The 27,006-nt window shown below is 42.8% G+C and overlaps 1 protein-coding gene across 2 annotated transcripts in view; it reads right to left on the reverse strand.

The window, feature by feature from the left end:
* FHIT (fragile histidine triad diadenosine triphosphatase) overlaps positions 1-26,484 on the reverse strand; it is a 1,019,791-nt gene extending 993,307 nt beyond the window's left edge. For both annotated transcript variants that reach the window (XM_089494469.1, XM_089494397.1), the window contains exon 1: positions 26,337-26,484. In XM_089494469.1, coding sequence (XP_089350595.1) covers positions 26,337-26,366 — 30 coding nt within the window. In that variant the 5' untranslated portion in view covers positions 26,367-26,484. The remainder of the gene's footprint in view (positions 1-26,336) is intronic.
* Between the last annotated feature and the right edge of the window lie 522 nt (positions 26,485-27,006).

Below are 27,006 nucleotides of genomic sequence, written 5' to 3' on the forward strand. Positions count from 1 at the left end.
GGTAACATACTTGCATGTAAAGGGAGGAAGAGGAACGCCAACCCTGAGAGAGTATTGTTTTCTTAAATGTAAATGTCAGGTCTAAAGAGATGCCTAAGCCCCAATGAAGAGGCTAATTCTCTTTGAGGTATGGAGGGGAGTTCAAAGGCAAGGCTGTTGGTGCTGCTTGAATTTCAGATGAGATTTTTAAAAAGAGAGAAAAAAGAAGCAGCCTTTTTGGCATCACAGAGCAAAAACTTACATGGCTTCTTGTAAAAAGCAATTTATTTTAGATTATGGCACAGCAACTATCATTTAAACTGCTAGGGATTGTAATTGAACTCTGAAGAACCACCCTCTTCCCAATCCCTGGCTGAAGTAATAGGTTTCCTCTGGCTCATTTGAAGTAACAGCCATGTCTAACCCAGTTAGGGGGCTGCAGAGGGCTCAGGTATCGCTGGCTAGTGACAAACAGTCCCAAAGGCCCCAGGCCGTGTGTCACACTTGCCACAGTCTTCAACTGAACCCCAATTACTGTTGTGAATGGTCAGCTGGGTTGCACAATAAGGAAAAACAAACCTACAATTTTAATCTGTTTATTTACTGAACATCTCATTTTGCCTTCAAGGAATATCAAGTTCTATACATTGTTTCCCCAACTTCCCATTCTTCACAAGAACCCTGTGAGGTAGGTTAATGTACACAAGCAATATAATGTTATGATTCTCTTTCCTTCTCATGCATTCTCATGTTTCTACAGCATCTTCCAAAAAGAGAACATTAGAAGCAGACGTGGGCAATTGCAGTGGGTCTGGGCACCAAATTCCTCCCTCTATGGACCTTTCAGAAGCCCCACAGATTGTCACAAATACTAAACAGAAACAAAACAAAAAACTGGAAGAATTTCGAACGACACTTCCAAAAACAGTTTTTCTAATGTTAAACAATGCAGGAGGACCTTACAATCTATTTAAAGGGTTAATTTCCACTCCTATAAACTTAGTTGATGTTTTTGCCAGAAAAAGGGGGCAGTATGGGGCATCCAGAGGTCAAGAGTAGAATCAAATGGGGGGGGGGGGAGAGAAAGGGCCCAGACAGGTCAAAATAAAGCAGCTTCAGATCACTTTGGAGGTATGCTATTTAAATGACACAAACATCTTAAGAGGCCAGAAACTGTGCCAAAGCTCCTTAGGACTGGAGCGTGGCTTTGGCGCAGCTTCTGGCCTCTTAGGACACATGCAGCATTTAAACAGCATACCTCCAAAATGACCCGAAGCAGCTTTATTTTGGCCTGTCTGTTTGGGCCCAGAGTCACCAGAGCAGGGTTAAACTCTCCTTTTGCCTTTTCGGGCCCCTTCCTCCTGATTCCATGCCTTGCTATCTGGCACATCTCATACTTCCAGTGGTTCCCAACCTTTGGTCCTCCAGATAATTTGGACTGCAGCTCCCATAAATGTACCAAACCATTTCTAGACCTCCTGAATGTTGATCAAGTTGGCTGGGGCTTCTAGGAACTGAAGCACAAAACAAATTGATGACCAAAGGTTGCAAACCACTGTATTTGAGGACTATTTCAAAAAATGTTGCATGGAGATAGACAGAACAGTACTATAGAAGCAATGCATTCAGAGATCAGTCTTTTTCTAATATTTAAGAATCAGGCATACACAGGCTAATCTGACACTCTAATCCCGAGGAGATTCATGCATGGAAGCAGGCTCTGCATGGAGCAAGTTGCATGACCAATCCCTGGTAGCTCCAAGCAAGGTGAGGAAGATCTGCAAGGAGTTACCCCCAATCAGGGTAACAGGCAACAGTAAGTTACATGGAACAATGGTTTCACTTGACATAAGGCCACTTCTTAACTGTTAGCATACATAGACACACCAGAATATGTGAGTATGGACATTGTATTCATTTCAATAGATGATTGCCTGAATGCACACACTCATCCACATTCTGTTGCAGTCATGGAGACTTACATTCCATTTGTTGCATGAGTGGAGCTTGACTGGGATGTAAATGGCTACATTAGTTAACAAGCATATTTCTTGTAAAACGTAATGAGTTAGGTTGAGAGAGTTGTTTTTAACAAACACACTTATGCTCAGACAAAATCTAAAGGCAAAGTCTGGACCAACAAACACTGCCAACTCCGCACAAAGGCACCTTTACCGAGTGGGAAATTTCCTCCCACCAGCACTGTCAAGCATGACTGCATGGCAGGCGGGGGACGTTGTGCAGCAGTCTATGCAGTGACTCAGACACTGTGGCACTTCCACCAACAGCTGAGGCAGCCTGTATACTCACTCAAAACAGTGACCTGTGCTATACAATGCGGACATTCCAAACACAAAGTGGAAGAGGTGGAAGAAGTGTTGTTTGCTTGCTGTGCACCTTCAAGTTGTTTCCAACTGATGGCAATCCTAAGGCGAACCTGTCACAAGATTTTCCTGGCAAGATTTATTCAGATGAGGTTCGCCACTGCCTGTCTCTAAAGCAGAGAGGGTGTGACTTGCTCAAGATCTCCCAGTGGATTTCCACAGCTGAGCAAAAATTTGAACTTTGTTCCCTGAGTCGTAGTTCAGCATTCAAACCATGACACCATGCTGGCTCAATTAATAAATGCAAAAATATTGCAGAATTCAGAAAGAGGATTTTATGTCAAACTGACCCCCCTACCCAATGGATTTTGTCCATTTGAGCTAAGAAGAATCTGCAGGACAAAAGGATAAAGCCTATCCCATTGCCCGAAGTTGCTCCTAGCAATTTCCTGGATGCCATTTCCCCTTCCCAGACCTACACCTCCTGCTGACACCCACCAGTGGTCACTTACTGGTTAATGTTTCCCTTTTCGTTTCATTCCTCTCACAGTAGCTTTCACTTTCCCCCTAAGAAACCTTGACAGAATAGTGTTGTACCATCACATTACATCTTCTCTCTAAAGACTCTTTCACATGGGAGAATGTCCCTCAATTCCAAATGAAGGAGACAGCGAGGTCAATTCGAAGTTTTGCAAAATAATATGGTTAGGTATCACAAGCAAAAACTAACACAGCTGCCAATGTGAAGTCAATCCTGCACTAGTTCGCAGGAGAATGTCACATCAATTTCTACCCCACACTCTGCAGACTTCAAATTAACAATCCTACAAATGCACAGACAGTGCAGGGGTGTGTCCTGACCTCTGTACGCTCATATATCTACACGCATACACACACACGTTCAGAAGCCCCACGTATATGTACATATGTGCATGTGTACATATATATGTGTGTGTGTGTGTGTGTGTGCGTGTGTGCATATGTATATAAGCATATATACATGTATATACAAACTCCCAGATACAAAACGTAATAACAATAAACTACAGAGTTGCAAGCACAACAACCACAGCAATATTTGCACATGACTGGGACAAGAGGTTGTCTGGGGAGATCAAATGGGGGAACCTCCCCCAATGCCCAGTTAGAGGTGGACAGTGAGGGCAAAAAACATGAGCAGGTTCATCCTTGCGCTTCACCCCTCGCTGTTTCCCCCTTCAAAACAGCTCCTGTTCTTCACGGAAGCTGGCGAAGTCCCTAGGTGACCTGGAAACCGAGCTGCTGAAGAGGATCATGGGAATTGAAGTTTTAAATGATGGGGGTTATCCCAGTGAAAATGTATTCTATACAAAGCTAATTCGAACTGACTTCGAATCCGTATGCGAAAAAGGACTTGTAACTTCGATGTTTTCCGAAGTTACGTGATCCTGGAATGACCCTAAGAAACGTCCGCATTGGCCCCGCATTGCCTGCGATCTCGTGTGATCGTCTTTCGCAAAATAACACACACCCAATGGATAACACCAAATTGGCACTACTTTAACCTTCCAATTTAACCCTGTGTGAAAGAGTCCTAAGACATCTGGGAAATTAAAATGGCAGCCACCAAGAGTGGTTTTAGGAAACAGCACTGCATTTTTCCACATTTCTCTCCCGCATCCAAAATAGCAGTGCAGGTTGTGTTTCCCTTATCCAGAATTCCAAAATCTAAAATACTCCCAAACCAAAACTTTTCCCATGAATGGCTGAAATAGTGACATCTTTGCTTCACAAACCTTGTTTCATGTGCAAAATTATTTCAAAATACAGTAGAGTCTCGATGATCCAACCTTCGATTATCCAACGTTCCCAATTATCCAACGTCGCTGCTCAGTGATTTCTTTACATTTTCAGAGGACTGAACTGTTTATACAGTACATATTGTACATCACAATGTTGATCAGTGATTTCCTTACATTTTAGAGGATGGTTTATACATTACAATGTTATTCCTATAACGTTACTGCAACGTTACTTTTACTGTTACTGCAATAAAACTTGAATACGTTTGCAATTCATAGTGATTTCAAGGCTTTTCTTGGACCCTCCGGATTATCCAACATTTTCGGCTATCCAACTATCAGCCGCCCCCCCCCCCCCCCCCCCCCCCCGGTTTATGTTGGATAATCAAGACTCTACTGTATTTTGTATGAAATTACCTTCAGGATATGTGTAAATGAAATATAACTGAATTTTGTATTTAGATTGGGTCCCACCTCCAAGATGTCTCATGATATATAAATTTACAGATATATAAATAAAGGTTAATAATAATAATAATAATAATAATAATAATACAGGTATTCTAAAATCCCCCTAAAAAATCCAGAATCCAAATTCAGGTTTCAAGCACTTCAGATAAGGGAGAGTCAACCTGCACTTACATGCCTTTTTTCCTGATCATTACAGAAATTCTCCACGAATAACTTTTAACACAGCCTTAGGTATATATTATTTTTCAGAAAAGCAGAAGATCCAGTGTGTCAATCACCAGTCCACAGTCTATCACCTAGACATATCAACTATCCTTGTATGACTACAACTAAGATAAAAATGGTATGTACTGATATTAACTACATACAAGTATCAATATATAGTCGTCCCTTCCAATTCGCAGAGGATCCCGTCCAGAACCACCACCATGAATAAGAAAAATCACCCATATTGGGGTCCCATTGATTTCAATGGCCTCGTGATCCTACACGTGCCATTTTATTGCCTCCCCACTTGCTGTCCATGAGTAGGGTTGCCATAAGTCAGGACCTCCAAACTGGGACAAATGTAGGTCAAATGTAGGACAAATTTTTCAAATGTAGGGCACATTTTTAAAAATGGAGGGCACGCGAAAAAAATTGCTGATTTAATTTTTTTTTAATATAAATGCATGTTTCGTACGCATGATCAAAATGGAGGACATTTTGGTATTATTTCAAGACAGATGGCAGAAATGTACTTCCCTTTCTGGCCAAACACCCTCAACCTCCATTCCAAAACACACACGACAGCACATTTGGGCATTGAACATGGCTTTATTTAACATGGCCTCTTGCATATTTCAGAAGCTTATTGCATAACCAAACTCTTTGGGTTTAACTCTTAACATGGTTTAACATGGCTATACATATTTAACATATCAAGGGCCTGTTACAGACTGCCAAAATAAAGCTGCTTCGGGACTCTTTGGAGGTATGCTGTTTAAATGATGCATGCACCCTAAGAATCCAGAAGCTGCACCAAAGCTGCACTCCAGTGCTTAAGACTAGATCGTGGCTTTGGCGCGACCTCAGGACTCTTAGGACCCATGCATCATTTAAATAGCATACCTCCAAAGAGACCCGAAGCAGCTTTATTTTGGCAGTCTGTAACAGGCCAAGGTGATTTAACAAGTAGTGGAAGTGGATTGGCTCTCGGTTTCAGATTTAGCAAAAAAGGAGGAAAGGCCTCTGGCTATCCCTCTGTCTCTACCATCTACACTAAGAACAACTAACAATATCTTCACATAGTATAGGCCTATGATTCCAACACCATCATTTCTTTGTTTCTCCTGTTGGATTTTTAACACTTTTGCCTGATGAAGAAGTCAGTGGCGCTTTGAAAGCTTGCATCATATATTTTGGTTGGTGCTATAAAGGTATCATCATTTAAAGCAACAGTCCCTGCCCCATCCAAACCAGATTCCCCACATCCCTGCAGCCATGAGCATTTAAAGCAACAGTCCCTGCCCCATCCAAACCAGATTTTCCACATTGCCACAGCTTGATTTAGTCTGAGCAGAGGCTTAGAAAGCCTAAAATGGTGGCGTTCCTCGGTGGGAATGGGCCCCTCCCCTACCCTCAACAGAGGCTGCCGAGTGGCAGCAAGACCCAGGGCCAGCCACCCCTCAGCCCAGCCCACCTTCTTCTGCCTCCTCTGCTCTGGGCTCTCCTTATTCTCTAATCCTTCTTTCTTCTGTGTCTCCTCCTCTCTCTGGTCCTTCTTCCTTCTGTCTCCTCTCTGCTCTCCATCTTCTCTGCTCTTTCTTTCTTCTGCCTGCTCTGCTCTTGCCTCCACTCCGTCCTCCTGTTTCCTCTGCTGCTGCTCTGCTCCGCTCTCCTTCTTTCTTCTGTGTCTCTCACTCCCCACTCCTTCTGTCTCCTAGGTTTAAATTGTGCGCGCGAGCGCTGCACGAGCCTGAATAGAGTGCTGCAGGCTGCAGCTCCTCCCCCTTATTATGAATCTGGCCAATGGGGACTGAGGAGCTGAGCAGTCCACCCCCTCCCAGCACACAGGAGAGGAAGGCAGGGCCTGAGGGGAGCCCAAACCGGGACCTTGAATGGGGGCGGAGCTAGGCGGGCGGGAACCGTGCAGAAGCCTCAAAAATGGGTTTGTCACGCCTACCCCCGTGAAATGGCAACCCTATCCATGAGTCATCAAGACTGCGGATCCCAAGTACGCGAACAGGGGGGACAACTGTACAGTATTTGCCATGGAAGTAAGCACATAACCATCATCATCATCATTATTATTATTATTATTATTATTACTGTTATTATTAATTTATGTATATCCTATTTGTTTTCCAAAACTGGGTCTCAAGTTTTAAAAATTTAAACAAAGCATGTGCAAATTACATAAGTAAACACACAAAAGGCTATTGCATTGAAAATATCTATTGAATTAAAACAATTCTATATGAAACCATTAAAACAACAAAGGATAAAAATCAATAGAACAGCATACTGTAAAAGTTCTCACAGTCAGTTCCTAAAAGCTTGTCAGAATATAAAGATGTTCACTTGTCTATCAAAGGACAGCAAGGATGGAGCCATTCTAGCCTCACCAGGGAAAGACTTTCAAAGCCCGGGAGCAGCTATTTGGGAAAGCCCTCTCCAACATTCCCATCAGACAGGCAGATCTCCCCTGAAGACCTCAGAATTTGGGAAGGCACATGAAAATGCTCTCCTAAAACAGCCTGGACTTGAGCCATCTAGGTCTTTATAGGTCAGAAACAGGAGTGTGAAATCTGCCTGGAAACAGAGCAATAGCCAGTGGAACTATTGTAACAAGTGTGTTATGTGCTCCTGGTCAATAGACTGCAGCTCTAACGCTTGAGAGCACTTTTCAAAAGGAATCGCACATAGACTGTGTTAACAGCACTTCATACAGTATGTAATTCAGGCATGTACTACCATACATTTCCAGGCATTTCCAGGAATGACCCCATTGAGGCTATGTAAATATTTAAATATACCAAACCAGTTCTAGGCCTCTTATTCAGTGCTCCCTCACAACTGAGATTTCTTCCATTTCCCCAAATGGGGAGAAACCCAAAGGCAGCACTCTGAGGTTTGGTGTCTTTTTGGTGACACTGCACAAGAGACCTACAGCCTTTTTGCAATATCTATCTCATATGTAAAAACACAAGTGGAGCATAATGGAACCAAATCAAAACACAGAAAGCACCTGTATACAAAGTTAGATCATAGGTCCATCTAACCGAGTACTGTCTACTCTGACTAGCAACACCCTCTGCAGATTTTCAGGCAGGATTCGTTCTTCGTCCTACCTGGTAGTCTCTAGGACTCTTTAGTGGTCTGACTTCCCAGTACTAATCAGGTCCAACCCTGCTCAGCTTCCAAAATCAGATCAGACTGTGTGCCTTCACAGCAGAATACTAAAAACAGGTAGAAGAATCTCTTGACTGTTCTATTCCCAAACACACATGCACAAATCATACTTACTGTCTGTCCTTTATTCACTTTCATCCTTTTTTCTCTCTCACACACACTCTCTCTCTCGTTCTCTGCAGTAAATAGGCAGTTATGTAGGAAACTGAGCATCCCACATATTTTGCATTGGCTCAGTTGTGTAATTTGCTATCCTTTTAACACCAGGAGCAAGTAACAGATGTAGCGCAGATTTTCAGAAGCATTTGTCACAGTGCTCCAGGATACAGACCTTATTTGCAGGGACACTTTCCTATCTGCCAGATACCCAGATCCAAGTGTAGTCAAACAAATACCTGGGGGCAGGCAAGCAGACAGCAAACAGGAAGCTGGAAGTCTAGTGGTCCATTGGTACAGAGCAAGAGTATGGCATCCTCTCTGAAGGATGAGATGCCAGATGGCGAGAATGCATCACAAACCGAAACTGTGTATAAAGCATTGGTAAAGGACTATGGTATCACCTGCTGCCTCTCCAAACTAGGATTCTGGACTATTGTGCAAGGATCTCAGCTTCAACTAACTGCAGTTCTCTCCTTAATTACAAGTGCCTTGTGAACCAGAGAGTAATGGAACAAAGTCTCTGATGGCATGAAGAGCAAATAACCAAATCCGGTCCACACAGATGCCAGCTTGATGCTACCACATGACTAAAGGGAGAAGATTTCAGGGGCATACTGTATAATTGTGGGACAATAACTCAGTGGTAGCTCTGCATGTCAAATGGCCCAAGTTCAATTCCTAACACCTCCACTTAAAGAATAAGGTACCTGATCACAGGAAAGACTTCAGTCTAAAACTCTAGTGTTCCACTGCCATTCAGAGCAGATAAACCTAAACTTGAAATAGTCTGGCCAGGAGTAAGAGAGCTTCCAGTTTGCCCAAAGGAAATAGGGTAGAGTTATACAGTAGATTCACCTGGGTTTGCCAAGCCAAAGCTGCACAGGAAAAATGTCTGTCCCGTGAATTAGTACAGCGGGACTGAGAAGAGTTTTGAAGCCAAGCCCTCCCTCCTGTCCATCTGCCTTGGTCCAGGCCTCGGAGGTAGAGAGGAACTGCTGGACCTCTTAGCCTTTCCCGCCACCACTACCCTTCTCCTTCTGTGTCATGTCTTTTTAGATTGTAAGCCCGAGGGCAGGGAACCATCTAACTAAAAAGATTGCATGTACAGCGCTGTGTAAATTTACAGCGCTTCATAAATAAAGGTTAATAATAATAATAATAATAATAATGGGTCCATTCATTTACGTGTGGATTTGTGCAGGCCATTTTCTTGATTCTCTTTACAATGACCTTCACAAGCATATCTCAAAACAATCTGCAATCATACACATTGATGTATCACCAAAAATTACAGCAGTGGCAATGGAGGAGTGGACCAATGCTCCCTAATTCCTTCATTTACATGCCAAATCCCATTTGTTGCTTTTAATTTGCATTCTGCTGAATTTGATTTCTGTCTTTTCTTATTATTCAAAAGACACACAAAGAAGCCCACCCAACAAACAATAACAAAATCCTCGCCAGATGCTTTCAGAATGAATATGCAAACCAAGTAAGAATATAAATTAGTGGAGAAAAGTAGCAGGTTATAAGAATGGGGCATTCACTTCTCTTCCCATTACGCTCAAGAGTTAATTGCTGGAATCAGCTCCTGCATCTATGCCACAAACAGACATTTCCTGTCCAAAAGAAAACTTTGCCATCTGAACTGCCACCCATTAGATATAACGGCCCACATCTTTTTCCATTACACATTACAAGATAATTTTAGAAAACTGACTTGATAAAAGAACAATATGTCAGAAGTAATTCATGTGCTTTTCATATTTAAAAGAGCAGAAGTGGGAGTACGTTACATAAAGTACACTTGAAATACTTCTGGAGGAAACGCGTCCTCCAAACCTACCCACATCCTATCCCATGCACAGCATGTTCCCCCCACCAAATATATATATATATATATATATATATATATATATATATATATGTGTGTGTGTGTGTGTGTGTGTGCGCACAACTGAAGGCCCCAAGTTAGATTCTGTAGGTAAGTAAGTTGGCATCTTTCTCAGGTTAGAATGTCTGGTTGCAGCAACACTGGTATACTTCTGGCTCTATCAAAGTGATCTCCAAGAGATCAGTCCCTTGCTTGTGTATGTATCTATGCCATGTTTCTTAAAGGATTCCAAGCAGTTCTAACATCTTAGCTCCTAAAGCAATGGGGGGGGGGGGGGCGGTGGAGGGGGGGGCTCAAGGCAGCTATCAAAATTTAAAACAGTACAAATTAAAAATAATGCAAAGCACTAAAATGTAGATCCAATGTTTAAAAAAACAATTAACAATTTTAAAAAGTTAAAAACATTATAACTAAAATTAAAATATATTAAAAACTCTATACACACCTCGCACAGTATTTAAAGTCTTAGTCAAATGAAATCTGGTCAATTTGACAATGTCAGCCTCCAGATTTCATTTGACTATGACTGCATCTGCACTGCTGAAATAATCCAATTTGACACCACTTTAACTGCAATATTATGGAATTTGGGGATTTGTAGCTTTGGGAGAAATTTACCCTTCGCTCTCAGAGATCTCTGGTGCCACAATAAAATACAAATCCCAGGATTCTATCGCATTGACCATTGCCAGTTAAAGAAGCATCAAACCGCATTATTTCTGAATGAGACCTGCAACTCCCAACATCCCTAAGCCAACACAGACAAAAGTGAGGAATGCTGCAACTTCAGGTCCACCATCCACTGGAGGGCTGCATGATTTCAATTTATATGGCAGGATTGAAGGATACAACCTAGGAAGCAAGAAATAGCAACAACTAATGGCGACTCCCTCCTGTCCATTTGAGGACCTGGGATGGGTTACTATTCAGTAATGTGATTAACACTCAAGGCTCACTCAACTAGTTGAGCACAGTCACATCCGGCAAACCTCCCTACTTTGATTCTGCTTACTCTCGAGAATTCCATTTGCTCTGCATTTTGAAACAGTCGTCCTACATTTGTGGCTTTAAGTTTTGCAGATGTGATTAATATATTCTTCCTAGGAATCTCTAGGTCCTCCAGGGTGACTCTATGGTCAATGTCTGCCAGAGGTCTCACTGGAGGACCTAGAGATAACATTTCTCTGGGCATTTGTAGGTCCTCAAGTGCAATTCTATGGTCCACTTCTGGCAAATGTTGACCACAGAGTTGCACTGGAGAACCCAGGGACTCCTGGAGAGCTGATCTCTCAGGTTAAAGAACAGTGTTTTTTTATTTATTTTCCCACTTTCATGGGGTCCTATGCCCCTAACCCCAGTGTATATAGAGGGCCCACTGTAAACATACTTAATTTGTACCCCCCGAGTAACATGCTGATCAGTTTTCTTTCAAATTGTGCACTCCTCTAAATTTTGCTATGCAATTCTCAACTCAAAAACTCATACAAAAATGCCCAGTTTTAGGTGAGGAGGAGGGTGTTTAAAAGAACCATGGCGGGCAACTAGTGGCCCTCCAGATTTTTCTGGACTCAAGCTTTCCTTATTTATAATAATAATAATAATAATATTTATTTGTATACCGCCCTCTGGCAAACCAATCCGGGCGGTTAACAACAGTAAAATATAAAATATGACAATTAAAAACCCTTTATCCCTTCCCCCCTTAAGATAGTATTAAATAGTATAACATATTAAAAACACAATATCAAGCATAAAAACAGCAATTAAAACTATTTCACTTCATTGACTGATCTGGCTAGGAATGATAGAAGTTACAGTCCAGCAACTTCTGGAGGGCCCTAAGTTGCCTGTCCTATTTTTGAGGGAAAGGTATACTAAGCCTATATCTGCACTGCAGAATTAATGCAGTTTGGCATCACTTTAACTGCCATGGCTCAATGCTATGGAATTCTGGGAACTGTGGTTAGTTGTAACACCAGACCTTTCTGACAAGGAAGGATAAATGTCTCACAAAACCACAATTCCCGAAATTCCATAGCATGGAGCCATGGCAGTTACATCAGTGACGAGATGGATTATTTCTGCAGTGCGGATGCTGGCTAAACATGTTTTGGGGAAAACACAATTTAAAGGAGAATTTGAATGCCTGTATGACATGTAAAACAGAATGAACTTATTACTAAACATATATGGAAGTGACATATACCAGAAAAAGACTTATCCGTATAATTTTCCCCCACCCGGGCCTCTGCTACCACTTACTTAATTCAGTCCCAGAGGAAGAGAAGGCCTCTCCTTGGGGCAGAGGGGTTCAGTAGAAGACTCTTCCTTCCCATTAGCCAGAAGTATGTGACATATCATCAGTATCAAGATGCTTTTCTTGTCAAGAGAAACAGGCAATGACACTGGGCTTTATGTCTGGCTTAAAGTGCCCTGTTTACAAGCACTTTATCTTTTTGTTGTTGTTGTGTACCTTCAAGTCATTTCCAACTTATGGTGATCCTATCATGGAGTTTCTTGGCAAGATTTGTTCAGAGGTTTGCCACTGCCTTCCCCTAAGGCTGAGAGCATGTGACTTGCTCAAGGTCACCCAGTGGGTTTCCATGGCCGAGATGGAAATCGAACCCTGGTCTCCAGAGTTGTAGCCCAGGGCTCAAACCATTATGCCATGCTGACTCTCCTTTAAAAAAAAAAGCCCTGTATTTTATTCCTTCAGTGAGTGATTTGTTTTAATATTGTCATACACTTATCCCACCCGATTCGTTCCGGACCCCCCCCCCTCCAGAATCGGAAATATTCAAGCCCCATTCATTATAATGGGGAGGCGCTCCTATGCGTGCTGCCACACGAGTGCCCTGGGCACGTGCCCCATTTTGTCCCTCCGTTTGCCATCCAAGGACCAAAACTGCAGATCCCAAGTCCACGAATGGGGAGGGACGAGTGTAATTTAACTCTAGGTTAATACTTACTTCTGTATCTTTTTAATTGTACTATTCTTTTAAATGATAAGCCACTCTGTTTCCCTATTTTGGGGGGAAAGAAGGATATAAATAAATATTATTACGTATTTAATAATACTCATTAAATATTTGTTGTTGTTGTTTCTTCCTCCTGTAATAGTTTCCCTGTCCCAAGTGAGCCTTTCTCTCTCTTTCCCTTTGTAGAAAAGGAGGATACAGAGCGGCAGTAAGCCAAATGCAGACCTCCAGGTCTCTCAATCCATTCCTCCAGATTCTCTTCTTAAATTACACCACATTTTCAAAGGCCAGGATGCCGCTCTCCCAGCAGTCCCAACCTCAGGTTACTGGTGGCGCTTATTCTGCTGTGCTATGACTCTCATCTGCAAAGCCATTGGGAAAGAGTTTTGCATAAAGTGGACAAGGAGACTGTGTGTGTGCATGTGTGCTTCTTTCTTTTCAAAGTGTGCCCAGGACAAAGTAAGAATCGTATCCCTGCTTCTGTTCATTCTTAGTTCTGGACAGATCCACTTTTTTGCTCTGGCCATTTTTATTACCCTTAGGATGCAGGCTCTGCAGGGGAATCTTAGCAAGAAAAAACATGTAGGGATGGCATAAAATATGTCAGAGGGCTCCCTCTTTTATAATGGTGGGCTGTATCCGCCCCACAAAATTAATGCAGTTTGACACTGCTTTAACTTTCATGGCTCAATCCTGGGATTGTTAGTTTTGTGAAACATTTAACCGTCTTCATCAGAAAGCTCTGGTGCCACAATAAACTACAGTCCCCCTGATTCCACAGCAATTAAGCAGCGTCAATCTGCATTAATACTGCAGTGCAGCTGGAGCCTGAGTCATAAAATGGTGTCAGACTGCTTCCTTTCTGGCAGCAGCCTCAGTCAGAGCAATCGGGAGCTTCACCAAATTACAAAACTTAGCAGTTTTTTTTACAAAATGTGTACACTGAAACTACAAAGTACAAAAAAGTTACAACGGAGGCATAATGCTATATATACATATAGAGCGGGCCCTTGGTATCTGCTGGGGTTTGGTTCCAGGACCTCCCATGGATAACAAAATCCATGGATGTTCCAAGTACCGTTAAATACAATAGTGTATTAAAATGGTATCCCTTAAATAAAATGGCAAAATCAAGGTTTGCTTTCAGGAATGTATATATTCTTTAAATATTATCAAGCCATGGATGGTTGAAGAATCCATGGATACAGAGGGACAACTGTACATATACGTGTGTGTGTGTATTATTGTTAGTGTTGTTGCTGTGTGCCTTCAAGTCATATCAGACTTATGGTGACTGAGAGGCACACTTATCATTGGACTTCCTTGGCAAGTTTCTTCACAGGGCTTTGCCATTGCCTTCCTCTGAGGCTGAGAGAGTGTGACTTGCCTAAGGTCACCCAGTGGCATTCCCTGGCTGAGCCAGGATTTGAACCGTTTCCAGTCACTCAAACCACTATACTGCTAAATCTTGTCTGTGTGTGTGTGACATTTAGTGTTGTGGTTTGAGTTTTGGACTAGGACTCTGGAGACCAGGGTTTGAATCCTGGCTCAACCAAGGAAACCCACTAGGTGACTTTGGACAAGTCACACTCTCTCAGCCTCAGAGGAAAGAAAAAGCAAGCCTTCTCTGAATAAATCTTGCCAAGAAAACCCCAAGATAGGGCCACCTAATTATTATTATTATTATTAATATCTCGCCTTCCTTATAGTACAAGGCCTTAGGGGCACCGAAAGGACTTGAAGGAACAAAGAAGCACAAGCTACAACAACACATTATATATATTTTATTACTTATTTTATTTTCATCCCGCCTTTCTCCCAAAGTGGCACAAGATAAAATGTGTTTGTGTATTTGCATATACTATGTATGTGTGTGTGTGTATTTGTTGTTGTGTGCCTCTAAGTTGTTTTCGACTTGTGGCAACTATAAGGTGAATCTATCATGGGGCTTTCTTGGCGAGCCTCTTCAGAGGAGGTTTGCCATTGCCATCCACTGAGGCTGAGAGAGTGTGGCTTGCTCAAGTGGATTTCCATGGCAGAGCCAGGACTCAACACTTGGTCTTGAGTCACAGTCCAACACTCAAACCACACCAAGCTGGATCTCATATCTATATCAGTATCTACATACATACACACACACACATATGTGTATATATATATATATATATATATATATACGCACACACAGAAACATATACAGTATATATACACACAGTAGCGCTCTCTCGCTCTATATATATATATGCAGTATCTATCTATCGTGTATGTGTATATATATAGATATAGATATATATGTTTATGTGTGTATGTATATAGATATGATATTGATACAGGCATATATATCTATATCTATATATATATAGATATAGATATGATAGGGAGAGGGGGGCATGTTGCGAAAGGTCCTCCTCGGTGGCTGAGGAGGGCAGAAGGGCTGCTTCAGCTTTAAACCAGGCGGCCTCCACTGTGGCTGTGGCCCTGAGCCATCCTCCTCCGTGGCGGCCATGACCGGCGTCGGCGTCCTGACCTACCTTGCCTCTCTCTCTGTCTCTCACTGATTCGCTTCCTGGCTCTAGAGGACACGGGTCTGGCGAGGAAGGAGTGCGCGCGGAGGGGCGTGGCCAGAGGGGCGTGGCCAACGGCGGTTGGCTAGAGAGAAAGGGGAGTGGGCCGCAAAGCACCATGGGGGGGAAAGTCTCTCTGCCTAAGAGAGAGAGAGGTGGCCTGGCAGTGTGTCTGGCCTCCAGTGTCAGAGCGGGCGCCATTTTGTTAGCTCTGCCTCTGCAATGCCAGGCTCCTCAGTGCCGTTTGCTTTGCTCCTACACACACTGCAGAATTCATCAATCCACCTTGCGACCACTTTAACTGCCCGGGCTCAGTGCTAGGGAATCCTGGGAATTGTAGTTTTGTGAGACATTTAGCCTTTCTCTGTCAGAGATATTGAGAGAGAGAGCGAGCTCTGGAGGCACAATAAGCTACAGTTCCCAGGATTCCCCACTGAGCCAGGGCAGTTAAAGCGGTGTCAAGCGGCTTTAATTCTCCAGGGCAGATTAGACCCAAATTATCTCCATCCCGTGGAATCCTGGGATATGTAGTCGTGGCATCACAGCTCTGGCACAAGGCTGAATGCTTCACCAGACTACAAATCCCAAAATTTCACAGCATTGGGCCATGGCAGTTAAAGTGTCTGCCTCTCAGGGATAGAGAGGGCTGACTGTCACAAAATTACAAATCCCAGAATTCCATAGGCATTTCAAGCAATGTCAAACTGCATTATTTCTGCAGTACAGAGCAGATCTTGGCTCCATCCTACATAATCCTGGGATTTGTAGTTTGGTGAGGAACCAGCACTGCTAAAGACCATGTAAAACCCAGTATGGAGCGAGAACACATGAAGCGGTGTCAAACTATATTATTTTTATGGTGCAGATGTATCCATAATAGTACAACTTTAAAAAAAAGTGACTAGAAAAGAGACTGATATGGAACCAGCTCCTGTGATTCAGGAGTTCAAGCAAAGTTTCCCAGGGAATGCAAACACTGCAAATATAACACTTCCAGGTGTGAACAGGTTTCAGTGTCTCTCTGCAATGCTAGAAATGTGGGGACTGAAGGGAAATTATGTTGCGGGAGCAGAATTCTTATTCGGGGGGAAAATGTCTTCGTTTTGTCATTGTTGTCTCCCCCGCAGCTACAGCGCTGAGCTGAAACTAAAAGAAACCCACATGGAATGACTAAAAATTTTCCTTAAAAACCAATGTGACAAGAAAAAATAAAGGATAAAGATAGAAACATTTCAGCACCCACTCCAGCAATCTTCTGGGTCCCCTGGATGAAAGCTGGATTAAGAACCCCTGCTCGCCTTTCTCTCTGTATATATCTAGATTAAGATGTCTGTGTCTACTATATCTGTCAGCAGTCATAGCTACAGAACTATGGCACTAAGACATGAGAAACCTGGCATTCAGACTAAGGGGATCATAGGGGTATATTGTTGTTAACTGCCCTCAAGCTGACCTTTATTCATGGTGACCCTGTGGATGAGACATCTCCAGGACCCCTTGTCTTCTGCTGTTCTGCTCAGGTCCTGCAGGCTCAGGCCGATGACCTCCATGATTGAGTCCATCCATCTGACATGCTGTCTTCTTCCTCTTCCATTGCCTTCCACTTTTCCTAGCATTATTGCCTTTTCTTGTCTTTTCATGATGTGGCCAAAGTATGACAGTCTTAGTTTAATCATCTTGGCTTCCAGGGAGAGTTCAGGCTTGACCTGTTCAAAGACCCTTTTGTTTGTCTTCTTGGCCATCCACAGTACTCTTCTCAGTACCTTCTCCAGAATCAGATCTCAAATGAGTTTCTTTCTGTTGGCATTCATCACTGTCCAGCTCCCACATCCGTACGTGGTGATGGGGAATACGAGGGCTTGGATGGTCCTCACTTTAGTGTTCAGTTATTTCTCTATACACTTTAAGATCTTGTCCAGCTCTTTCATAGCTGCCCCTCCCAAACCTAGTCTTATTCCAGTTTCTTGCCTGCAGTCTCTGTTCTGATTAATGTTTGATCCAAGGTACAGCAACTCCTTGACTATTCCAATTTTCAATTTTGATCATCAAGTCTTCTTTTTGGTGTCCCCCCCACACACACACACACACTACATCCCAATACTCATTCATGGTCAACTACTAATCTTGGCTTTCCTCCTCCTTCCTGTCTTGTCCCCCAACAACCATAATTAAAACTGTACTTATCAACTCATCTCTACACCCACAAAGTTTTCCATCCACTATGGACATTCTCTCTCACAGACTTCTATCTAGATCTGTCCCTAGATTTTCCACTCTACCCCATGCATTTGAGGAAGTGGACTCAAGCCGATGTAAGCTCATGCCACCAACTTTTCTCTTTCAGTTAGTCTCAAAAGTGCTACAAGATCCCCTTGCATACTGATTTTCCAGACCAAGGCCCTCAACAGACCAGCATAAAGAGCTGGCCTTCGGACGGAGTGGGGGTGTAGCATCTGCATGCTGGCCAGCTGAATGCCATCCCCACACCATCTGCCTGACCAGACGGCAGTCAGCATCACGCCACATCTTTAGTGCAGTGCTTACACGTGCTACACCAAAGACGCGGCAAAAAGGTGCCACAGCAGTGGCTAGGGCACCCTTTCAGTGGTGCAAAAAAGAGCCTTTTTTGCAGCTCCTTTTTGCACCATGGAAAGGCCAGATCTGGCAACCCCAATCCAGCAAGGAAAGAGGGTGCCATCTGTACAGCCCCCAAGACTGCTATGTCTTTGAACTAATCCATGGATTCTGCCATCCACAGCTTGAAAATATTAGATAGATAGATAGATAGATGATAGATAGATAGATAGATGATAGATAGATGACAGACAAATTTTGCTACTTTGTGCAAATATGGTACACAATTTCACTATGCCATTGTATATACAGTGCTCCCGCATCATACACAGGCATGCTTTATGCGGCTTTCAGCATACGCTGAAAGCTGCACGGTGAGAAGGGGTGGTGTGTCCCATAGGGAATAATGGGGCATGTGCCCGTGGTACGTGCGCCGCCGCATGCACGAGCCCCATTCATTTAAATGGGGCTCGAGCATAGGCGGAATTCGCTTTATGTGGGGGAATCCGGAACGGACTGTAGTGGGCAGACTGTAATGGAATTTTAGCATCCACAGATTTTGGTATCTACAGGGTGTCCTGGAACCAAAACCAAGCGGATAACAGTGGCCCACTGTATATAGCTTTCATTTCTGACTTCATGGGGGCAGTTCCTCTCAGAGATCTGATGTGGCCTCATCCCTTCCTCTTGGATAACGAAGTGCACTATTTATGGAAGGCTGTCAGCAGGTGTTACAGGTGCAGGAATTATGTGTCCTACAACTACAACACATGTGTAACTTTATTTGAAGAGTTGATTGTACCATAATAAAGGCCATTCCATCTCCTGTGGAGTCACAGATTTTTTGTTAGTGTGCACGCATGCGTGCGCGCGCGCACACACACATACATACATTTTGGTAAATATTGTAGTAAGGGCACACTTTCATTACAGGTTGAGTATCCCTTATTCCAAAATCTGAAATGCTCCAAAATCCAAAACTTTTTTTCATGAGATAGAGACACCTTTGCTTTCTGATGGCTCAGTGTACACAGACTTTGTTTTGTGCACAAAATTATTTAAAATATTGTATAAAATTACTTTCAGGCTACGTGTATATGATGCATATGAAACAAGTGAATTTCATGTTTAGGTCCCATCTCCAAGATCTTATGTATCTGCAAATATTCCAAAATCAATAACAACAACAACAACAAGGCCAATGAGATTTTAGGCTGCATCAATAGCAGTATAGTGTCTAGATCAAGGGACGTAATAGTGCCACTGTATTCTGCTCTGGTCAGGCCCCACCTGGAATGTTGTGTCCAGTTCTGGGCACCACAATTCAAAAAGGATGTTGAGAAACTAGAGCGTGTCCAAAGGAGGGTGACCAAAATGGTGAAGGGCCTGGAAACCATGCCCTATGCTAGGGATGTTTAGCCTGGAGAAGAGACGGTTAAGAGGTGATATGAGAGCCTTGTTTAAATACTTGAAGGGATGTCACATTGAGGAGGGAGCAAGCTTGTTTTCTGCTGCTCCAGAGAACAGGACTCCAGGAAAAGAGATTCCATCTCAACATTAGGAGGAACTTCCTGACAGTAAGGGCTGTTCAACAGTGGAACAAACTCCCTTGGAGTGTAGTGGAGTTTCCTTCCTTGGAGGTCTTTAAACAGAGGCTGGATGACCATCTGTCGGGGATGCTTTAATGGAGAGTTCCTGCATGGCAGGGGGTTGAACTGGATGGCCCTTGTGGTCTCTTCCAACTCTATGATTCTATGATCAGAAATACTTCTCGCCTAAAGTATTTTGCTTCAGGGATATTCAACCTGTAATAATTGTAAATGCACTGAATTAACTTGTTAGTACTTCAGCATCCCCCTTCCTTCTGTTTGTTAAAAATAACAGCTGTGTCAGAGCATGTGCACAGTATTTTTCTATCAAATTGTCTGTTTACAGGTAAAAAGGCTCAGAGACATCATGGAGAAGCAGTGGCATTCTTTCTCTTGTGTTTAGGGAGAGGTTTTGAGGCTGCCACTGCTTGTGATGGTGTTTGTCTGTGATGCTGCTGCTGATGTTCAGAGTGTTATCTACATTTCTAAATCCTTTCCCACTTCTCTTTTGTAACTAGTGACATAACTGCCTCTGAACCTGGCAGTTCCATGTAGCTGCCATCATCCTGAAGATACATTATTTTAAAACCTCATTCTCAGATCTTGAGTAGGGCTGGTTTTTATTGATCCTTCTAATTAAAGGGCCCAACAAATGCTTTTTTGTTGTTGTTTTGAAGGGGCATTTACGCTGCACATCTGTCAAAAGTAGCTACTGGAAAGTTTATTCTTCCAAGTATTTTTAAAATAAATAAAAAATAATAATCTGCGCATAAAAAACTAGCAAGGACAATGGAAGACTCCATGTTGTATAGGGTAAGGCTGTTAACATCCACTTTCCTCTTTAGGAACAACCCTAGCACCTCCCCACTGCCTATTTCTGATATTAGGTCTGTTGTTTGTGCAGTACCCAACCAGCCAATTCGCCCAGCCGATCCATGCCCAGCTTGCCACCACTTCCTCTTCCTCCTCTTCTTCTGTCTCTCATGTGTGAATACCAGCAGCAGCAGTGGCCCAGGCCTTCTTCTTCCTCTTGCCTGCGTCTGCCTTGCAGCAGAAGGAAGGATGGCTGGCTGCTTGGTTGCTGCTTCCAGGGTGACTGGCAGCAAAGGGTGCAGCAACTGAGCAACCGGTCAACTGGAAACAGCCACCAGGCAGCTAGCTGAGCAGCAATCGAGAAACATCCTGCCCATGCCTTGTGGCAAAGGCTGGCGCAGGCAAGAGGCTTCTCAGCTGCTGCTCAACCAGCTGTTCGGTTGCAGCTCGCAAAGTGACTGGATGCAAAGAGAGAAGCTTCTCCCTGGCAAGGAAGTACTCTCAGTCCTTTTTTGCCAAAGCAATAAGGGGGGGGGGGGGGCAGCCAGCTACCCACTTTTCTCCATGGCAAGGAAGGATTGTCAATCTGAGAGCGGCAAGAGAGGCAAAAGTGTCTTGAAGAATCGACCCTGGAGACTCCTTCCAATACTTCTCTAGGAACATGCCTTTCCCACAAAGCTTCAGAAACATTATTTCTTCTGCTACATCTTCTCTTGGCCTGTGAGTAGGAGCAGCAGTGCCACTCTAATGTGCCAGTCAAGTCCCAGGAAAGCTCAGAAAGCTTAGGCAGGGTCCCAGATTTTAAAGCTCCTTTTTGCTGTCACTTCTGTCCCACTGAGACATGCTCTAACTCCACCATGGTTGGAGGCCACTGGTTTCCCCTGTCTTTCTTATGCACCAGCACTTTGAGTGCAGCCCCCTTTTCCCCCTGTATCATCCCACCACCTCAGGACAGGGTGACCAGATATCATAACTACAAAGGAGGACAAGCCACCTCAAAATGTAGGGTATTCAGGAAAAATGCAGGACATTACCAAACAAGAGACAAAAATACTAACAGAAATGTAAATTTATGCTTCTTAGTCATGCTCAAAATGGAGGATATTTTGCAATTGGTCCTGGACAGAAGAGTGAAATATAGGACATGTCCTGGAACAGGAAGATGTCTGGTCAATCTGACCGGGTTGTTTGATCTTGGTGGGAAATAGCAAGAGATTAGGAGAGTGGCCTAAATACCCTTAAAAAATGGTTCTCAGCCTGTGGGTCATGACCTCTTTGGGCGTTGAATGACCCTTTCACAGGGGTCACCTAAGATCATCAGAAAACACATATTTCCCATGGTCTTAGGAACCGAGACACCGCAGTTTTGTGGTTGTGGTCACCACAACATGAGGAACTGCATTAAAGGGGTGCAGCATAAGGAAGATTGAGAACCACTGCCCTAAAGGCACCGGATCCCATCTGATCTTGGAAGCTAAACCAGGTCAGCCCTGGTTAGTACTTGGATGAGAGTCCGGTGATGAAAACCAGGCACTGTAGGCTATATTTCAGAGGAAGAAACTGGCAAAACCACTTTCTTCCTTAAAAAATCCCTATGAAATTCATAAATCAACATGCAACTTGAAGGCACACAGAGGAAAATTAGAATATGAACTGTGGGGTTTTTTTGGTGGGATTTATTTATTTATTTAGAACACGACCACATATCCCAAAAAACCCCAAAAAACGTATTTATTTATTTGTTTATTTTTGCTGCTACCAGTCAGAATTACCTTAAAATTTTAAGTTTCGCTACTGGTTTATGCAAATATCAACCCGCCTCTGCCCAAATATTACATAAATCAAGGGCATTCTGTGTTGAAAATTAAGCAAATGTGGTGCAAAGGGCGGTCATGGTTAGTTGTTTTTAACTTTCTTTAAAAAATATAACAGTTTTGTTTGCTTGAAATCTGTAGTCACTCATTCTGCTTCATCTAGCCATTTATCTTTCTAAAAGCATTCACAAATGAGAAATTGCCATTATCAGGGACACAAGTCTGAACAGTAACAAAAGAGACAGATGTTTCAGTCCCAGCTGCTGTTCTGAAGTTTCAACAAAGAAGTTTTGAAGTCTTAGTTTAAGATAAGGTATTGGGTTTCACTAATGTAGAAGACAGCAGAGAAAACAAGACTGGTGACATGGTTTCCTGTGAAGGTTGTCCTTAAAAGCCTCTCATTTAATGTCTTCACTGCATGTCACATAGTTTTAGTGGACACATGCAGTCACTTCCAGCACCAATGTGGAATATACAAATTCACGGAGAACTGCTTACTGCTAATGCAAAATGATATTTAGCTCTCAGCCATCCAATATGCTTGTTCCAAACTGCATGGCAAGCCCTTCAGTCTGCTCCATTTTTGCCATATGTTCTTGTCCATCTATAGCAACTTTTATCTCCTTCTTTCGAGACTGTTATTTCTGGAGAGTGAAGGGTGTTTGATTTGTAAGAAGGGAGTTGCATCTTTGGGCCTCCAGCTGATAATGAAGTACTACTAATATGCACAATTGGGCAGGCTGGCTAGGGCTGATGGCAAGTAGAATATAAAGTTTAATAATAATAATAATAATAACTGACAGATTTTCCAGTCCTGGTTTATAAAACGGAGAAATCAAAGGCTGCCAATGATGACTAAGAGCAGAAACAGAGATGGTTCTGTGGGGACTTGAACCTGGCTCCCACAAGTCCCAGTCCAACCTTCTAACCACATTTTCTATTTTACATCAAATAACAGCATTTCAGTAACAAATCAGTAACACATTTCAGTTTTTACTTTCAGAACCATTTTTCTTCCAGCTTAATAAATCAAGTTTGCAAGTGACTTTTCACTGCAGTTTTACAGAATAAACAGACCTTAGTATATTCTTAACAAATACATTTCAGTGGATGTGTATCCCCACTGTATTAAAACCTAAAACATTGCATTTGTAGAATTGAATTTCACAATGTATGATACGTGGCTGAATGTGTCTTTGCAGCACAAAATGTTTTGTAAGGAAGAGGAAAATTTACTATTATTAGCACCGCTCCCTACAGTCAGACAGGACTAGACAATCTTGTCAAGGGAAAACCTTTACTTCTTCTCTCAACATAGGGACTCAAAGCACCTAACATCAAATTTAAAATATGTTGAAAAACAATATAGAAGCTTTAAAATGTGGATATTGTCTGGGAAAGGAGTCAAATGGCTGATAAGGCCAGCCTAGTTCCCAAACAAACAAACCCCCGGTTAGCAGAGTCAGTGCAAGCAACACAGTCTTTGAGTTTAAAGGCAGTATCAGAAGAAGGATTGCCCAAAAGAGTTGTCAAACGGCCCGAGATTCGAGGTATCAGATAGGCAGGTCGATAAGGCAGTCCAAGGTCAAGGGGTTCTAGATAATCAAGATAGGTCAGCAGTCTAAGAAGCAAGGGTTTGGCCCAAAAAGCCACGGGAGGGACTCTCCAGATGAACTTAGCACTTTAATGGGCTCATAAAGGGAGATTCAGGTCCTGCTCAGACCGGCCTTTAAGGCCACACTGGGGACAGAGTCGGGACATCGTGTCCACATGACGCATGCTCTGACTTCACCCCCCCCCCCCCGGCACCATGATGCCCTGCACCATTCCACACGGCGTGCACCATCATGGCACTCCTCGGACACTGCATTCATACGAGGCTGTGCCAAAGGAGCATCACCAAGCTGTGGCAATGTGGCTATGGCGCCCTTTCTAGGGCGCAAAAAGGAACCACTTTTTGCAGCTCTTTTTTTGGGTCCTGGAAAGGCTGGATTGGGGCCATGGCAACCGCCATACAGCCCCACAGTCTTCATTCTGTTTCCTCCCCTCTTTTGGTCTTCACAAGGAATTCAAGTGTTTCCATAACATAGTGAAGTTATCCAGATTTTATATGTGTGAAGAAATGTCTGATTTAAGTAATATGAACCCTTTAGTAATTATATTTCATTAGAACTGGAGTAAGTGATAATTAATTTCAGAAGCCCCTTACTTTAATTTATCCTACTGGAACTACTCCTGAGTAAGTAATTTATGTCTTGTGACTTAAACCAAACCCTGAGGAACTAACAAAGAGCAAGCAGCAGTTTTTAAAGAAGAAACAGAAGAGAAGGCCCCACTGGATAATGTAAAATTTTGTAGTTTCTTTAGTATTGTGGCTCATTTAATCAATAACTTAATAATTTATTTATTTATTTTTACTTTATTTATTGGATTTATACTTCATCTTTCTCCAGGGATGGTATTCAAGGCTACTTTAAATTCTGAAAAAATTCTGGAGAAATGTGTATGCTGAAGTCCAACTTAAATCAATAACCTTATTTTTAAACAACAACAATAATCTTCATATTTTTGTTAATAAATTTCCAAGTTAATTCATGCTTTAACTGATTTTAATTAGTTCCTGTCACCAACCAAATCCCAGGCCCTATTTACATACACTGGCATGGGAACAATTTTATCCCCAAAGACTGAAGAAATGGCTTTGTGAATGTTGAACTCAGTGGCAGGACAATAGTGTGAGATCATATATGTTAATATGATTTCCAAAAATCATGGGAGTACACCAAAGGAAAGCAGCTTCCACAACTAACCGTCACTGTCTCTCTCTAGTCTGTATGAAAAGTGTAATAGCAAATTTTGAGTGGAAGCTCTTATTATGACTGTACCAAAAGGAGTCCAAAATCCAACCAAGATATATAAATTTTTAACCAATTTGACCCTTATGTTGACCCGTATGAACGTATCTAACACTTCCTATCTCCTCCAAGAACAGGTCATTTTGAAAGTTTTATTCCGACTGTAAGATTTCAGGTTATTTACAACTTACAATAATCCTAAGGCAATCATATCATGGGGTTTTCTTGGCAAGAGTTCTTCAGAGGTGATTTGCCCTTGCCTTCCTCTGAGACTGAGAGTATGTGGCTCACCAGACTCACCCTGTGGGTTTCCATGGCTGAGTGGGGAGTTGAAACCTGATCTCCTAGAGTCCAAGGGCTAGTCTATATGTCAGTGTACTATGTGAATTGGTGCACATTTTCACACATTCACACTCCCTCTCCTGAAAATGCACATCCATCTGAATACACGAGAAGCAGACAGACAGCCACACATGCAATAATGTGCATTTCTGCAAATTTCAGTGGATATTCCACTAAAAACTCTAAATGTTTTTTTTCCTGCAGAGATTAAGGGTTTTTTTTTGGGGGGGGGGGGGGTTGATGGCAAAGCCTGAACTCCTGCGAATCATGTGTGGCTGGATCACATTCTATTTGATTGGAATTATGTGTACAGTTTTCCCTCCATATTTGCTAGGGTTAGGGGAACAAGACCCCTGTGAATATGGAAAAACCGCAGATAACAAAAACACCATGTTTTTACCTGAAGGACACCTCTCTAGGAATCTCTAGGTCAGTAATGGCGAACCTATGGCATGCGTGCCAGAGGTGGCACTCAGAGCCCTCTCTTTGGGCACATGCACCATCTTCCCAACACAGACTTCACTAGAGTTTGTCATTAGAAATCCAGAGGGATGTGGCACTTTGAAATAAATAAGTGGGGTTTGGGTTGCAGTTTGGGCACTCGGTCGCTAAAAGGTTCTCCATCACTGACCTAGAATTAGCAAAGCCAGTCTAGAAAGACTTCTGAAATCCCTTGGTATCATTTATGCACCACACCACAACCCCTGAAATTCTACAAGGTACTGGAACTTCAGAATGGCAGCAGAAGGAAGAACACTTATTTAGGGAAACTATCTTTTATTTATCCACACCACTCTCCCATGTACCTTGCTGCCCTTCTGCTCCAGCTGGCACATTCATGGTTGCTAAGATAGTCTGGAGGTCACTCAGTTGGATGGGCTGGGTAGGGCTTGTTGCTGTGCTGGTTCCATTTCCTGAGCTTGGAGCAGGACTGGGACTAGCGGCAGAAGCAGCTGCAGGAGCAGTAGGTGCAGGCGTTACCCGTGTGGAAGAAGTACTGGAAGATGGTGTCACAGCTGCTGACTGGCTGCGAGAGCTAGAAGAAAATTTTTGTTACTAATCTCTGCAAAACATTACTCTTAAGAGGGTGGGGGTGGTTTATAAATTGCTAAGCCATCCTAAGAATCTGCCAAAAAGAAACCTTCCAAATGAAAACAGAAGCAAGTACTCTTTCCTCACCCACAGCAGCAGTTAACATTTGTATGTATGGAGGGGGTAGAATGCCTCCTTTTGAAATCAGATTTTTTTTTTAAAAAAATTAAAATTTAAGACTAGAACAATTTTAAAGTAGTAAGTGATTCAGAAACCTGAGCATCATTAAATATGTATAGTTCGCCCATGTCATACATGGGCGCCTTTTACGCGGCTTCCAGCATATGCTGGTGTAGCAGAGCAGAGGTGCCTGAAGGGAGAGTTGGGGGAGGAGGGAGCGATCAGGTGGAGGAATTAAGGAGGAAGAGCCCAGGGGAGGGGCTA

The sequence above is a fragment of the Sceloporus occidentalis genome, unplaced genomic scaffold (assembly GCF_023333645.1).
Source record: "Sceloporus occidentalis isolate IW3139 unplaced genomic scaffold, rSceOcc1.0.p SCAF_1, whole genome shotgun sequence".
Lineage (NCBI taxonomy): Eukaryota > Metazoa > Chordata > Lepidosauria > Squamata > Phrynosomatidae > Sceloporus > Sceloporus occidentalis.